This window comes from Epinephelus fuscoguttatus, linkage group LG6 (assembly GCF_011397635.1).
Source record: "Epinephelus fuscoguttatus linkage group LG6, E.fuscoguttatus.final_Chr_v1".
NCBI lineage: Eukaryota > Metazoa > Chordata > Actinopteri > Perciformes > Serranidae > Epinephelus > Epinephelus fuscoguttatus.
The window spans coordinates 21,017,159-21,030,896 of NC_064757.1; the positions used below are offsets into that span (position 1 = coordinate 21,017,159).

The following is a 13,738-nucleotide window of genomic DNA, read 5'->3' on the forward strand; positions in this document are numbered from 1 at the left end:
TTTCACTGGTTTTCTGAACAGCAAAAGTTTAATTTTTCAATAGGTCAGTGTCAAAGACAAGTCTCTACACAATAACCTGGTTACTGATAATCCATAGACGTCACTTTGACAATCATTTGGGAACAACTTGAGTGGGTTAAACGCTAAAACATTGGTCTATGGTGTCCACTTTATTACAGACATTTCTTTTATGAAAATTCACCACCACACCACAAATAAAATTCCATTCACTGCCACTATATTTGGGTGGCAGCATAAGTAGCGGGTATGAATTCACTAGGCCAATTTGAATCCTCATTCGGGTGCAGCACGTGTGAGCCAACTCTGTGGAATCAAAATATTTGAATTAAAAGAAGCCTATATACACAGGTGCTGTTAAGTTAAATAGAATTTACATTACATTTTGTCTACTTGTATTATGTTATTATATAAATCTTTGAATGCCATTTTCTCAAAATGAGTTTTTTGTTATCTCCAAATCAAACATCTCAGCCTCTGTAGCACCTATGTACACCAAACTTTCCAGTTATGCAACTAGCTATATTCTGAAGATATTCACAGAGGGATTTGTTAATAACTTATTCCTATCCTGACTTATGTGACATTTTATTCCCAAAAATATGGGCGAAAATCGATTTTTTTTAAGGCTAGGCTCTAAGGCTCTAGGTAATAAAAGCAGATATCCTTAAATCAATCTGTAATTTTTTTTTTCATCTTATATGTAAAGAAAATGAAAATAAATTTGCACCTGGCTTTATTATATTTTCAGATTTATCTTCCTAAAATCTATGCAAATCAGCACATATTTAATGAGACATTGCCTAATTTGCATAATTAAACATTTAAATTTAAAAAACTTGTAATACATTTTTTTCATACTATTGTAAGTAATCAACTGGGGAAGTTTGATGATATCTATTGTTTTAAAATTTTGCCCTATTCACCTGCAGTGTCTCGCCTTAACAGATGATTTTTTTAGTCTTTTTTTTAAATCATAAACACAAATGCAAAGAAAAATCAAACCAGTCTTTCTGTTGCATTCATGTGTTACATCATAACCAAATTAGTGACCTGACGGAAACCAGCGAATGGAAGAAGTGAGCAACACTCTTACCTGTTTTGAATAACCAGTTCCAGTTGCTATCATTTACCAGACACTGGTTTTCTCTCAGTCAGATTTGTGCGTGTATAAATATTCCTTTGACACTGACCTACCCTTCAGTTATGTGGTGTGGAATGGAAGAACACAGACAAAACAGGAGCAAGAACTTGATACACTTTACTTTGTTATACAAGGACTGAGGTATATTTTAAGGTCACAGGAGAGTTCAGTGAAAACAGGACAGAGAAATGTAATGGACAAAAATGGCGACATTCAATCACATCACTGAGCACAAAGACTGACTACAACGAGTGTTTCCACCCATCAACAAAACAGTTTATATTCCAGAGACAATATCATATCTTTGCTTCATTTACTCACTCACTCAGACATATAGAAATGAAGCATCAGAGCAGCCCCCTCAACACTTTTTTTGACACTATTACAGGACAGTTTTTGTAAGAAAATGAAAAAAAAAAACAAAAAAAACAAATCGGATTTTATTCAAATTAGTAAAAAGATGGGGATCTTGGAGGAGTGCTCCAACAACTAACTAACAAAGGCTGAGATTTCCTGACTTTCAGCCAGACAGAATATGCTGGATCCTACAATTCCCACCATGCAACTGGACAATGTCTTTCACAACACCTGGTAAATGCCCTTATCTTTTAAAGTCAGCAGAGTTTTCTGTCAGTTACTTTAAGGTTTGAGATAACCCCTATGACATCATCAGAGGCCATCACAAGGGTTATTCTTTCAGACCACAGAGAGCTCTCATCACAGCCACAAAAAACACGTTGGACAGTTTCCACAGGTTGAGTAGCCGAACCCTGATGTGTAAACTGACCTTCATTTGTCAAATCATCGGAATGGCCTTTTAATGCAGAGGGCAGAAATTAATTGTACATTAGTGTCATTCACTATCTGCATGGCAGCATTTCTACATACAGAAAATATCACAGTCTCATCTGAAGCAGGAGAACTATTAGATTCCAAGTTGAAATGAAATGAAACGTGCCTCTTTTTCAACAATATTTACACCTCTGAAAGTTAGGATACGCAATACGTACTATACATAACACTCCCATGTATACAGTACAAAAGAGCTACAGATCATAGCAGCAGATAGCGGCAGTTTCTATCAACCAGGTTTCACTCCAAACACAAAGCTTTGAAAGAACACAAATGCCCTCTAGCACAATATGATGCAAAATTTAAATGATTTAAGAGCAGTAAATGTATTGTAGCAGCACCTAATATTTAGTGGACGTCATAACAAAATGCATCACTAATGAAATTGATACTGTTAAGTATCTTCAGTCTCATCACTAGTATTTTTTGTCAAAACCTGACAAAGGCGGGTACATCCCATATGATCCATAGGGAGGTGGGGGATCGAAAGGCTGGGGTGCTGCTGCTGCTGCTGCTGCTGCTGCTGCTGCTGGTGCTAGTGGTGCTGGTGGTTGTGGTGGCACGATGCCCCAGACTGGTGGGTTTGTGTTCCCAAATGGTTCAAATCCAAAGCCAGAAGCAGCAGGTGGTGGTGCCTTGGCAGCAACCTGAGAAGCCGGCAGGATGACTATGGGAAATTTGATCTCCGGGTCTGAGGCATATTTGACATCGAGGTAGACCTGTGGAAAACATTGATGATGTCACATTGTTGGATTTTATTTAATTACTAGAACGACCAGCATTGTGTACATTTACAAATATTCACACCCTGTTTGCGTAACTGACTCATTTGGCAAACACCACAGACAATGACACAGGGGTGGAGACCCAATATCCATTCATTTCTCATTTTCAGTTTTGCTGCTACATTATTCAGAGGTTTAATATTTAAAACACAAGTGAGGGCTTGCTATTCAGAGGTGTGCTTACCTTTTCTTGTTACTTTTTCTCAGTATTTTAGTGATGTCATGAGTTAGATTTGGGAAGTTTGGGGATTTGTTTTCTTTTCTGAATTGATGGTGTAAGATGATCCATGCTACACAGACTGTAAAGCACATTTGCCCCTTTTCCACCAACATGGAGCAGATTCTTTTCTGGTTCCTGCACCTTATGTTGAAACATCCGCAGCATTTCAACCTACATAAACTGGTTTGGAACCCAAAAAGTTTGGAAACCAAAAAATAGCAGGTTTTTGTTGAGCTGAAGTGGGAACCATGACAACACCAGTAGGCGTGTCATATTCTACAGGTTGGAAAGAGACGATTGGTGTGTCTCACTTCCATTGGTACACTTACATGTAGTATACTATGTGCACTATGTACTCACTGGCGTAGTGCACGAATTCCGACAGGGTATTGTTGTCTCAAACCAAACACGGCCATTGTGCACTCACCGGAAATGACGACCGCAAATTAGCTAGTTAGCAAACTAGCATTAGCATTCGCATTATCGTTCGCGGTACCAAATTATTACAGACTGCTAAATAAACCCAATAAACATATTGCTGGCTTATACCTGACAACAGTATAGTGGTGCTTAGTGCACAAAACACATGTATTTGTACAATGCAGTGACGTTCGCGGTCGCACAGTCCTCAGCCGCTATTTCCAGTTTGAAAAGTGGTCCCTCCCCTTCCGCTACGTAGCCAAGATGGCGACCATTGAGGGCGCGACGTGTCCATAGTTCCACACTCAACTTCTTGACCGTTTTGAGTGCACGATCCGGGTACTCATAATGCACTGCATTTTTCCATACTTCTCAGTGTGAATGCACTTATGCACTCAAAATATTAAGTGTAAGTACAGAAGTACGCGATTTGAGACACAGCAGATGTCTAATTCAAGATAGTCTTCTACATCAGTGGGTCTCAAATGGTGGGTCGTGGGTGCATTCTGAATGGACCACAAGTGACTTGCAAACATGTGAAGTTGTAAAAAACACACTTTATTTTTAAGTACATTGAATTTCCAGTGCAAAGCTTGTATTTTGAAGTGCTGTTTCCTGCTGTAGAGTGAGCGACTAATGGATAGCTACTTAACACAGACAGCAAACTAGCTCGACGACATGGCCAAACTCAAGTATGACACTAAATACTGATAAAGTTTGTGATCCAGCTGCCATGTTGGATACAGTTGAGCCAAAAACTTCTCACAACCAGTAGACTACACTAAAATAGGTTTTTGAAAACATTTAAGGCGAGAAACAGGCAATGTGGTAACAGAATCTTGATTCATAATTGATCGGCACAGCTAGTTTGACAGTTTGACTGTGATTCATGAGCAGGCATTGACAAGACAAGACTGGTAAGGCCATTGGGTGCGCTACAAGACAATGCTTAAGGGCGTCATAAAGAATGTGGTGACAGAGACATGTGCTTGTTTTTCCTGAGAGGACACTACGTTTGAATAGTTGTTTTATTATGGATTTTTGTATTACATTGTATTTACTGCATTTTAAATGTGTTCTGATTGGCTGCTACCTCGGCCAGGTCTCTCTTGTAAAAGAGATTTTCAATCTCAATGGACCTCCTGGTTAAATTAAGGTTTATATAAATGTTACTATATAATGACGAAAACTCTGTCTGTGTGTGGGTGTGTCTGTTCCGCGTTTTTCTCCTCACTGACTTGGTCAATCCATGTGAAATTTGGCACAGTGGTAGAGGTTCATGGGAGGATGCAAATGAAGCAATATTACATCAGTTGGCCAAAGGGGGGCGCTATAGCAACCGATTGAAATTGCAAACTTTGAATGGGCATATCTCATGCCCCGTATGTCGTAGAGACATGAAACTTTGCACAGAGATGCCTCTCCTCATGAGGAACAAATTTGCCTCAAGAACCCATAACTTCCAGTTATATAGATTTTCCACCATTTTGAATTTTTTGAAAAACACTTCAAATCGATCTCTTCCTAGGAAGTTTGACCGATCTGCATGAAACTCAGTGAACATAATCTAGGGACCAATATCTAAAGTTCCCTCTTGGCAAAAGTTGGAAAACTTACTAAAACTGAGCTTCTATAAGGCAATGAATATTGCGGAGGGCGTGGCTCATCACATAAAGGTGTATAACATCTCAATGGTTTCACCGATCACCACGCAACTTTGTAGGCATATGACCACACATAATCTGAGGGGACCTCTCCATTATTGACCCCATCAAACAAAATGGGGGCGCTAGAGAGCTAATTTCTTATCTAGACCTAAGATTTTTTTTTTTTAATTTAATATAGTAACAGTTTCGGCAAATATGACAAAAGTTATTTTTCCTGAAAGTTACCAGCTACGGCTTTATTATTTCTTCTATGCTTGTTTTCTGGATGAAAACCAAATATCTGTAATAACCAATCAAAATATTACTGTTTATTTTTGTTATGCATTGTACAACACCATCCGTTAATGATACATCCTTGATTATAATGGTTAAAACTGGTGGAAACTTGTAATTTCAAATTATATAGGAACAACTGACTTGATTTGAAATGTTAAAAAATCTATATAATTGTCTTGAGACATACGATCTTTTTTGTTCACAGTCACATAAAAACAAGCACACACATTTTGAATTAGAAACTTACCCTGAGTCTGTACTCCACTTTGATGTTGCTGCAGTTGAGGATGGTGGGCTCCAGATCATGAGGGATGGGGAGGACCTGTGTGACATTTACGCTGGTAGAAGGAGGGATGGGCTCACCCACCTCTTTAAAGAGGTCTTTAGTACTGAGTCTTCTTTTCCCATTTGCAAAGAAGCTGTGCTTTCTGTACACACAGTACTTGGGCTTGATCTCGCGTGAGGAGTTGTTCTGAACAGAGGTCAGAACCTTTAATCCTTCGCCTGAAAAAAGAGACCAGAAATATCAAAACAAGCCTTGGCGTGAGAGTTAACAGAGTCAATGTCACTTTAAGGGCTCTGACCTTGGAAGAAACCTGTTTTTTCAAGATTCACGTCCATGGCTACTGTTCCTGAGGTGAAAAATTTCATTTTCTTATCCTTAGACTCATGCTGCGGCATCTGAAACAAGACCAAACATAGTAATGCAATACACTTAAACAACAACAGAGAGAGAAATAAAAAAAACTATCCTTTTAGCTTTTCTCTGGTGTCTCACATGTCCTTGTCCGGCGCCCCAGCACAACAAAAGCCATGCAAATGGAGCTAACGCAACAGTTGTACTGTTAAAATGACCATTAGATAACATCTCAAACAGGGAAACAAAAAAGAAAACATTTCCATTTCACTACATGGCCTAAAAGTGATAACTCACTCACTACTAAGTGCATTTCAAAGCTTGTTTGTACAGGACTGGTTTACTGAACACACCCAGTCAATATATATATTTACACCCGAAGGCTGCTGGCATTGAAGCACCTTGAACACCTGGGCTGCATTATAGTCATTCAGCAGCTGTCACCACCATATTTTTTTGTCCCTGTTGGACTGACAGGAATGAAGATGTAACTCAGCACACACCATCAGCCCAGGGTCACTGCTCAGGTCCACCTTCGACACAAAGTTGATCTTGGTTGAATCTTTCTTGTTAATCCTCATTGATCTGCACAGCTTGGCTTCCAGCGAGTAAATGATTTTACCAACAGAGCCAGTGAAGGAGGAGGGCATTTCCCTGTGGCACAAGAGTGGAAGAACATGATGAATTGACTGGGCACTTTTTATGCCTTGCACATACAAGAAAGCTGGCTATCGAATGAATACACACACTCTACAGTAGGTCTATAAAAGCTGAACCCGAGGTTGATCTATTGAGATTTTTTTCAGAGGATAACGTATGTAAGTATTGTTAAATAAACTAAGTCTGGAGAACATACGGGTTTAGCCAAGTCATTATGGAACCATTAAAAAAATGATTACTTACTGGAGCGGGATCTGAAAGGTGAACGGGTAAATGTGGCACCCTGGGGCAATAACTCTGCTGTCTGAAAAGCAACAGGAAGTTGTAAAGCTGCTGGTGAGGGAGAACATGTTCCAACAACTGTTTATTTCACATTCAGTTTCAAGTCTGGACTAGCGCTTTGGATGTAGGTGGACTTGGTGTGGTGGTACAACGCAGTTTCTTATCTGAATCAGAGCTGTTTGACCTCGCCTACAGCATCAGAGGCCTGTACTGTGAAGCAGGATTTGGAGTTAACAAGGTAACTTTAGGGTTAACTCTGGGTTTTCAGTGCTATGAAGCCAGTTCCATTTTTACCAGAATAAATCACCATGGTCACTTATGATGAACAGCTAACCTGCTTCGGGTTAACTATCAGATTAAAGCCTGTCAACAGCCCAACCTCTGACCAATCAGATCACTAAAGAAAAAGTATCTATGGATAAAAGTCCGAAGTCTCAGGTAATAAAGAGTAGCCTATACATTGTCACAGGTCAGTAGAATCATGTCACTGTTCCAAGGCTGTATTTCCTCTGGCTTTATAACAGAGCTTCTACCAAACACAGAAAATGTTTACAACACTAAACACATGATTTTAGCAGCATTTTTACTATGCAAAGTTTATTTTAGCCTGCAGTGATAGTGCTGCTATTTTACACTCTGATTCCATCACTGCAGCTCAAAATAACATGAAATACCTGCAATGAAAACTAGGGGGAAAAGACAGTATTTCATTAAATAATAATAATAATAATAATAATAATAATAATAATAATAATAACAATAATAATAATAATAATAATAGACAGCCAATGTTAGGGTTCATCAAACCAGATACTAAAAAAGATATCCCAGGTAAGTTGAACTGACTTCGTAGCACAGGCCTCAGGTCAGATGTACCAACACAGCTTTGAAATGTTTTCACAAGCTTGGTAGGCAGCAGAGATTGAATGTACACCCGCAGCTCTTTGCTAATGGAATTGTGGGTTGTTTTTAGTTTGTGATAGCACAACAGAGTGGTTGGTCAACGCGGCCTCGGCTTCTCAGCTCACTGAAGCAATAAAATACTGTAGACGAGCAATTAAAAGCTAAAATAAAACACAACTGTTGCATTACAAGCCTGTATCAAGCTATTCTTGATTTCAATAACAACTGTACAGTAAAACAAAACTAAGCCAGAACTGTGATATACTCACGTGTGTCTCCATTCACGGTTGTCAGCAGTATTTCGTTGTCATCTTCTAAAGAAAGCATTGACGGACAACAAATGTAAACAACATTTGTTAAGTGAACTATTAAACATTTGGTCTAAAATAAATGTTAAGATATAGTGAAAAAACAAATGCCCATCACAATTTCTGTCAACCTAAGGCAGGGGTAGGCAACCTGTGGCTCCGGAGCCACATGTGACTCTTTGGCCCCTCTGCAGTGGCTCCATGTGTCTTCAAAAAATGATATGGAAATGAATGACGTCATTTTTTAAGATTTTAATTTTCACTGATCACTGTTGTAGGCCGAAAGTGATTGGTGAATTCTCCAATTGCAAAAATGTGTAGCCTATACACTGAATAAAAAAATGTTTTAACATTTCGTCAACTAAAATGTGCTTCGTCATTCTACGTCCTCTATATTTTGCCAAACCTCAGTAGCAATGGCTGGTCTTAAGTCTCCCTAGATAAACTAGCTATGAATTCTTAATCCAAAAAAGGGGGAAAATGAGAATTTGTTGGTGTGTGAATAGGTTAAATTGATTTCACCACCAACACTGCAAAGTTTAAGAACTAAATAACCATAAAAAGCTCCAGGCAGATTATTTTTCATTTTGTTTTGGCCAAAAATGGCTCTTTTAACGGTAAAGGTTGCAGACCCCTGACCTAAGGAGACATCTAACCCCAGGGAGGTTCAGATTACACACAAAAGCCACAAATCCTCACAAGTAAGATGCTGGAGGCAGAGATGTTTTTGCACTGAGTAAATGACTTTAACAACTGACCCATGATGCTTATGAATGTCCTGTCCGCTGAGTAATCGATCGATTGACTAATCATTTCAGCTCCAATCATTTATCAGCATTTAATGGAGTCATACTTTGACACTATGATCATATTGTGTTTGGGTTTCCACAGTGTTGTTTTCCAAAATAATGAGTCCCAGCTAACAGTGATTTAAATCTTAGCTAAATTAGTTTTTTTGTTTTAGGCCTATGTGTGTGTGTGTGTGAGTGTACAAAATGTACAGAGCATTGAGTTCTGTACATTTTTGTGAGCACTTCTGCATCACCATCCATTACTTCTGTCTGCATCTCACCTTATCATATCAACAGTTTGTTTGTGCCTTGTCCAAACATTTACTGTTTGCGCGCCATGAGACTCTCTTTCGGGCAAAGGTATGTAAACAGGGTGCCGCCTACAATTAAATTACTCGGCACAGAGGGGAGGGGGGGGGTCTGCCTGGAATGTTTTTCACTGTCCCAAACAACTTCTGCAGACTCGCATCTGAACATTCACTCTGTTTTGTTCGCTTTTGTTTTGAAACTTTTGCAACACAGCAGAAACATTCTTCTAATTTTTGTTGCGTAATTTACGCACTTACCTTTGTGATCCTTGTCTCGCACAAAGTAGTGCTTGATGCTGAAGTATTTATCCTTGGAGTGGTACACGACAGTGGTCTGACCGTGGCGCTCGGTCCACAGGACTTCTGCTTTCCCCTTGAATTTGATTAACAGAGAGTTGATCTCACAGTCTTTGGCCACCTCCAGCGCGACTTCACCCGAGACAATGTCGCCACTGGTGAAAGTGTTTTTCTCATTGATGGGGTTATAGGTGACTTTGAGGCTCTTCACGGTGCTCGACATAGTGAATGGCGTACACGGAGAACTCCCGAGGAAATGTGAGGCAAACAAGATAAAGACCACATCTGACTTCCGTGTGGGTGTGTCCCAATCGTGAGGAGGAACTTCTCCTCTCCCCTCTCCAACCCACCACCCGCGCCACTTATTTATTCATCCACACATTTAATAACTGAATCATGGTCTGGCACCTGTCATCTGTTAGGTAGAAATCTCATGAAGTTAATTATGGGATTTTAATTCGATTTAGTCAGGCTACTCCATCGCCCTACCAGTTCACTACAGAGCCATATTTAGGGGCAGGGGTAGGGTTTCAACTCAGTTTTATTTATAGAGTCCTATATCACAATTCACAATTTACCTCAGAGGGCTTTACAACATACAGCATTCTTCACAGTGGATAAGGAAAAACTCTCTCCAACAAAACTCTTTTACAGTGATAAATTGGTAGAAACCTCAGGAAGCGCAACTGTGGAAGGCTCCGTCCTTCAGGGTGGACAGATGTACAATATATGTCACGCGTACAGATCATTCCATTCCATTTTCATTGACTTATCCATGGCAGGGTCACGGGGGCAGCAGGCAAAGTAAAACACCCCAGACATTCCTATCCCTAACAACGCTTTCCAGCTCCTCCTGGGGGACCCCAAGGCATTCTGGGCCAGGTGAGATATGTAATCCCTCCAGCATGTTCTGGGTCTGTCCCGGGGCCTCCTACCAGTGGGACGTGCCCAGAACACCTCCAACTGGAGGCCTTTCCACACGAAGAAGAGCAGCTCTACTCTGAGCTCCCTCCAGATGTCTAAGCTCGTTATTCTATCTCTAAGGCTGAGCCCACCCATCCCATGGAAGAAACTCGTTTTGGCAGCTTGCAACCGCGATCTCATTCTTTGGGTCACTACCCAGAGCTCATGACCATTGGTGAGGGCCGGGACATAGATGGACCAGTACATCGAAAGCTTCACCTTCCGACTCAGCTCCCTCTTCAGCACATTAAAACTACAGTAGGCTAATCCATATAAAATGTCCCCCCAATATATTGATAAAATGACCATTATTATTACTACTGGTGCTATTATTACTGTGTACTGCAGCTCTTTATGTGGTTAGATAATCAATCAACCATCACTAATGTTAGCTATCATAGCTGAGAAACCTGCAGTTAATAATCCACATGATCAACCAGTGACCAAATCTGCACACAGGAACCTGCGCAAGAACTCCAACGTCCTTGTACACCTTTACCTGATGATAATCTTGAATTTTTAACAGTGGTGCTCACAGGCGTATTCGTCTAGTGTTAAGTTAATAATAAGGACTTAAGTATTTATTTTCAAGATTGTACCTATCTAATGAAACTTTTGGGGTATGTTTAAGATTGTCATTAAGCAGTTTTTTATTTTATTTCTTTATTCCTCCATTTCTGTGTATAATGTTGATTGTTACACTCAGTGATGTTTGGTATTTAGCCCTTCCATGGCATGTGGGTAATGTGACTAAAGATGGTTTCTCTTTGTTACAAAACTGTTTGTATGATGAGGGTCTAGTCACCGAAATGTAACAGCATTAAATCACAAGAAAGCCCGTGTGAAATCTGAGTAAAATGTCAATAATTTGTGAAACACTGCATGTGGAGCACATCTGTTTATTATCAGTTCATTGACGATGCTGCATACCAAAAAACTGCAGATGTAGTCCCATAAGATAAGATGATCTACAGCGCTGAGTGAACCTACTAACTGCCAAAGCTTCAATAAACCACTTTAAATCCTAGTGAAATGTTTAATTGAATTGAAATTAAATTACTTTTGGTCACATGAAAAATTACAAACAACATTTCTCTGACACTTTGTCAACAAAGCTTGAACATTATAACCCTCATAACAGTTGGATTTATTGGACTGTTGTGTTGGAATGAAAGGGGTGCAGCTATAGGTGAATAAAAGCCACAACATTCATTGTAGAGTGAGTTGAGCCACTGGGATACTTGACCTTGTAAAGTCACATGATGCCTGCACTGTTTTATGACCGTTGTTATATAATGCCTCATGACAGCTTATGGAAACATTTATTATGCATAACACATCTATAAATTCACACTCATACTGATGTTTGCAGAGTGAGTAATCTGTTGCACAAACAAATCACAATAAAGGTTTGGAAGGTTTCTGCCTTCACTAATTCCTTCCATCAACTATCTACAGGAATGATTTTTATCACCTTAAAGGCTGGAGCTGTCTTGTTCATATGTAATCAGTTGACAGGTTAAGACTCCCTTTAAAAATCATCGGGGGGGAAATCCACACCCTCCAGCCCACTTTGAACATTAAGGTCAATGAAAGTTACAATATGAAGTGTGTAATTCAAAGATCTCCTAATAATATTCCATTGTCCACTGAGACCCCTATCGAAATCTTTCAGAAAACTGGCTGCTCTCTCCATGTTAAGGAGGTCTAAGTACTCCTCAAGCCATACCTCCTTTGAAAAACAGGTCGGCTTTTGTTCTTTCCAATTGCAAAGAAGTAACCTTTTAAATGAAACTTTGAATTAGATATTGACAGTCTGTATATTTATATAATTTATTTCATATATGAATTATGTTCCCTCATGAGGAAATTAGGGCATGCAAATGTAGGCATTGTCTCGGAGTATCATGTACCATCCCCCCCTCCCCCTTGTTTATTCTGTGTGTGATTTTATCTTGTCTGCTTGCTTGTTGCTTGTCTGTTTTTGTTGCTGTTATGTTATGTAAACTGAAAAAACTTAAAAAAACAAACAAAGAAAAAAACCAATATGAAGTGTGATCACTATCAGTGATTCATGCAGGTTGTATTTCCAGTGGAAAGGAAGTGCACACGCCAAATGATCAGGCGCACTGATAACAATACTTTGGCAGCATCTTGTGACTGAGGGTTTGAGTCATTTGTTATGTCATAAATGATTATTAATGCAGGTACAATATTCAGTGATGATAATCAGTGAGAGTAGTTTGAGAATCCACGGGGGGGGGGGGGGGGCGCAGTTCGGACAAAAAGTGCTTCATTAGTACATCATTTTCATTCACTTTCTTCTCACTTATAAGCTCCTGTTTTTCAGATACTCTTTGTTTTAATTTTTTAAAGGTATTCTTGGGGCTTTTTTAGATAGCACAGATTTAGCATGAAAGGGGGAGAAAGTGTGAGGATCACATGCAGCAAAGGGCTGTGAGTTGGAATCGAGCCCGCGCCCTCTGCAACAAGGACACAGCCTTTGTACATGGGGCGCCTGCTCTACCAGGTGAACTAGTGGGTGCCCCAATACTCTTTTTTTTAATGGTATTGAATTACATCCCAGTCTGCACTGGATGTTAATATGATGTCAGAAAGAAGCTGGACTCTTACATTGGACAGATATTAAATTCTGGTTGGAATGAAAATCGCATTGACGATATTTTAACATTCTGATATTTTGCAGAAGTTGGGTTTTGTACTCCATACCTTTCAACCAAGTGCTGTTATTCTATGTTAAGATGATGTTTGCATGAGATGTCTGGAAGATGCTGGATTTTGGTTACTTAACAACATAACTTAAAACCAGCAGAATATCAGCGTCATCTGTACTCAGTACTCTATAAATTAAGGTTGGCATTAGATGCTGATAATTTTGACCTCACAACCTAAATCAACCAAATATCAACATCTAACAAAGTTGGTGGCCAGCTGGGATATAGCAGTTGCTCAAAAGATTAGATTCTATATCTACAAATCCATTACGCAGTTATAATAGTTTTAGGTGTAACAGACCGACAGAGGAAATGATGAAAAAATTAAAACTTTAACTTAAACATTTTTTCTCTATGTGGTACTATATAGTCCCTGGAATAAGAGTTTTTATTGTTTATTTATAGTTCATTTAAAAGAAGCAAGCACAGCCATATTGTGTACGACTTTTTTTACACAATTTCAGTATTCCTT

General features: G+C 39.3%; 1 protein-coding gene across 3 annotated transcripts; it reads right to left on the bottom strand.

The window, feature by feature from the left end:
- Window positions 1–1,260: 1,260 nt before the first annotated feature.
- On the bottom strand, window positions 1,261–10,023 carry LOC125889943 (arrestin domain-containing protein 3-like). Of its 3 annotated transcripts, none has more exons than XM_049578250.1 (7): window positions 9,530–10,023; window positions 8,134–8,175; window positions 6,923–6,983; window positions 6,523–6,673; window positions 5,967–6,063; window positions 5,630–5,886; window positions 1,261–2,733 (listed from the first exon to the last, which is right to left on the bottom strand). In XM_049578250.1, exons 1-7 carry the CDS (start codon window positions 9,789–9,791, stop codon window positions 2,431–2,433), a joined length of 1,173 nt encoding a protein of 390 aa, XP_049434207.1. In that variant the 5' UTR covers window positions 9,792–10,023; the 3' UTR covers window positions 1,261–2,430. The 3 variants fall into 3 exon arrangements, with proteins under 3 accessions (XP_049434207.1, XP_049434205.1, XP_049434206.1); XM_049578248.1 differs by having other exon boundaries at window positions 8,134–8,190; XM_049578249.1 differs by having other exon boundaries at window positions 8,134–8,178; window positions 9,530–10,021.
- Between the last annotated feature and the right edge of the window lie 3,715 nt (window positions 10,024–13,738).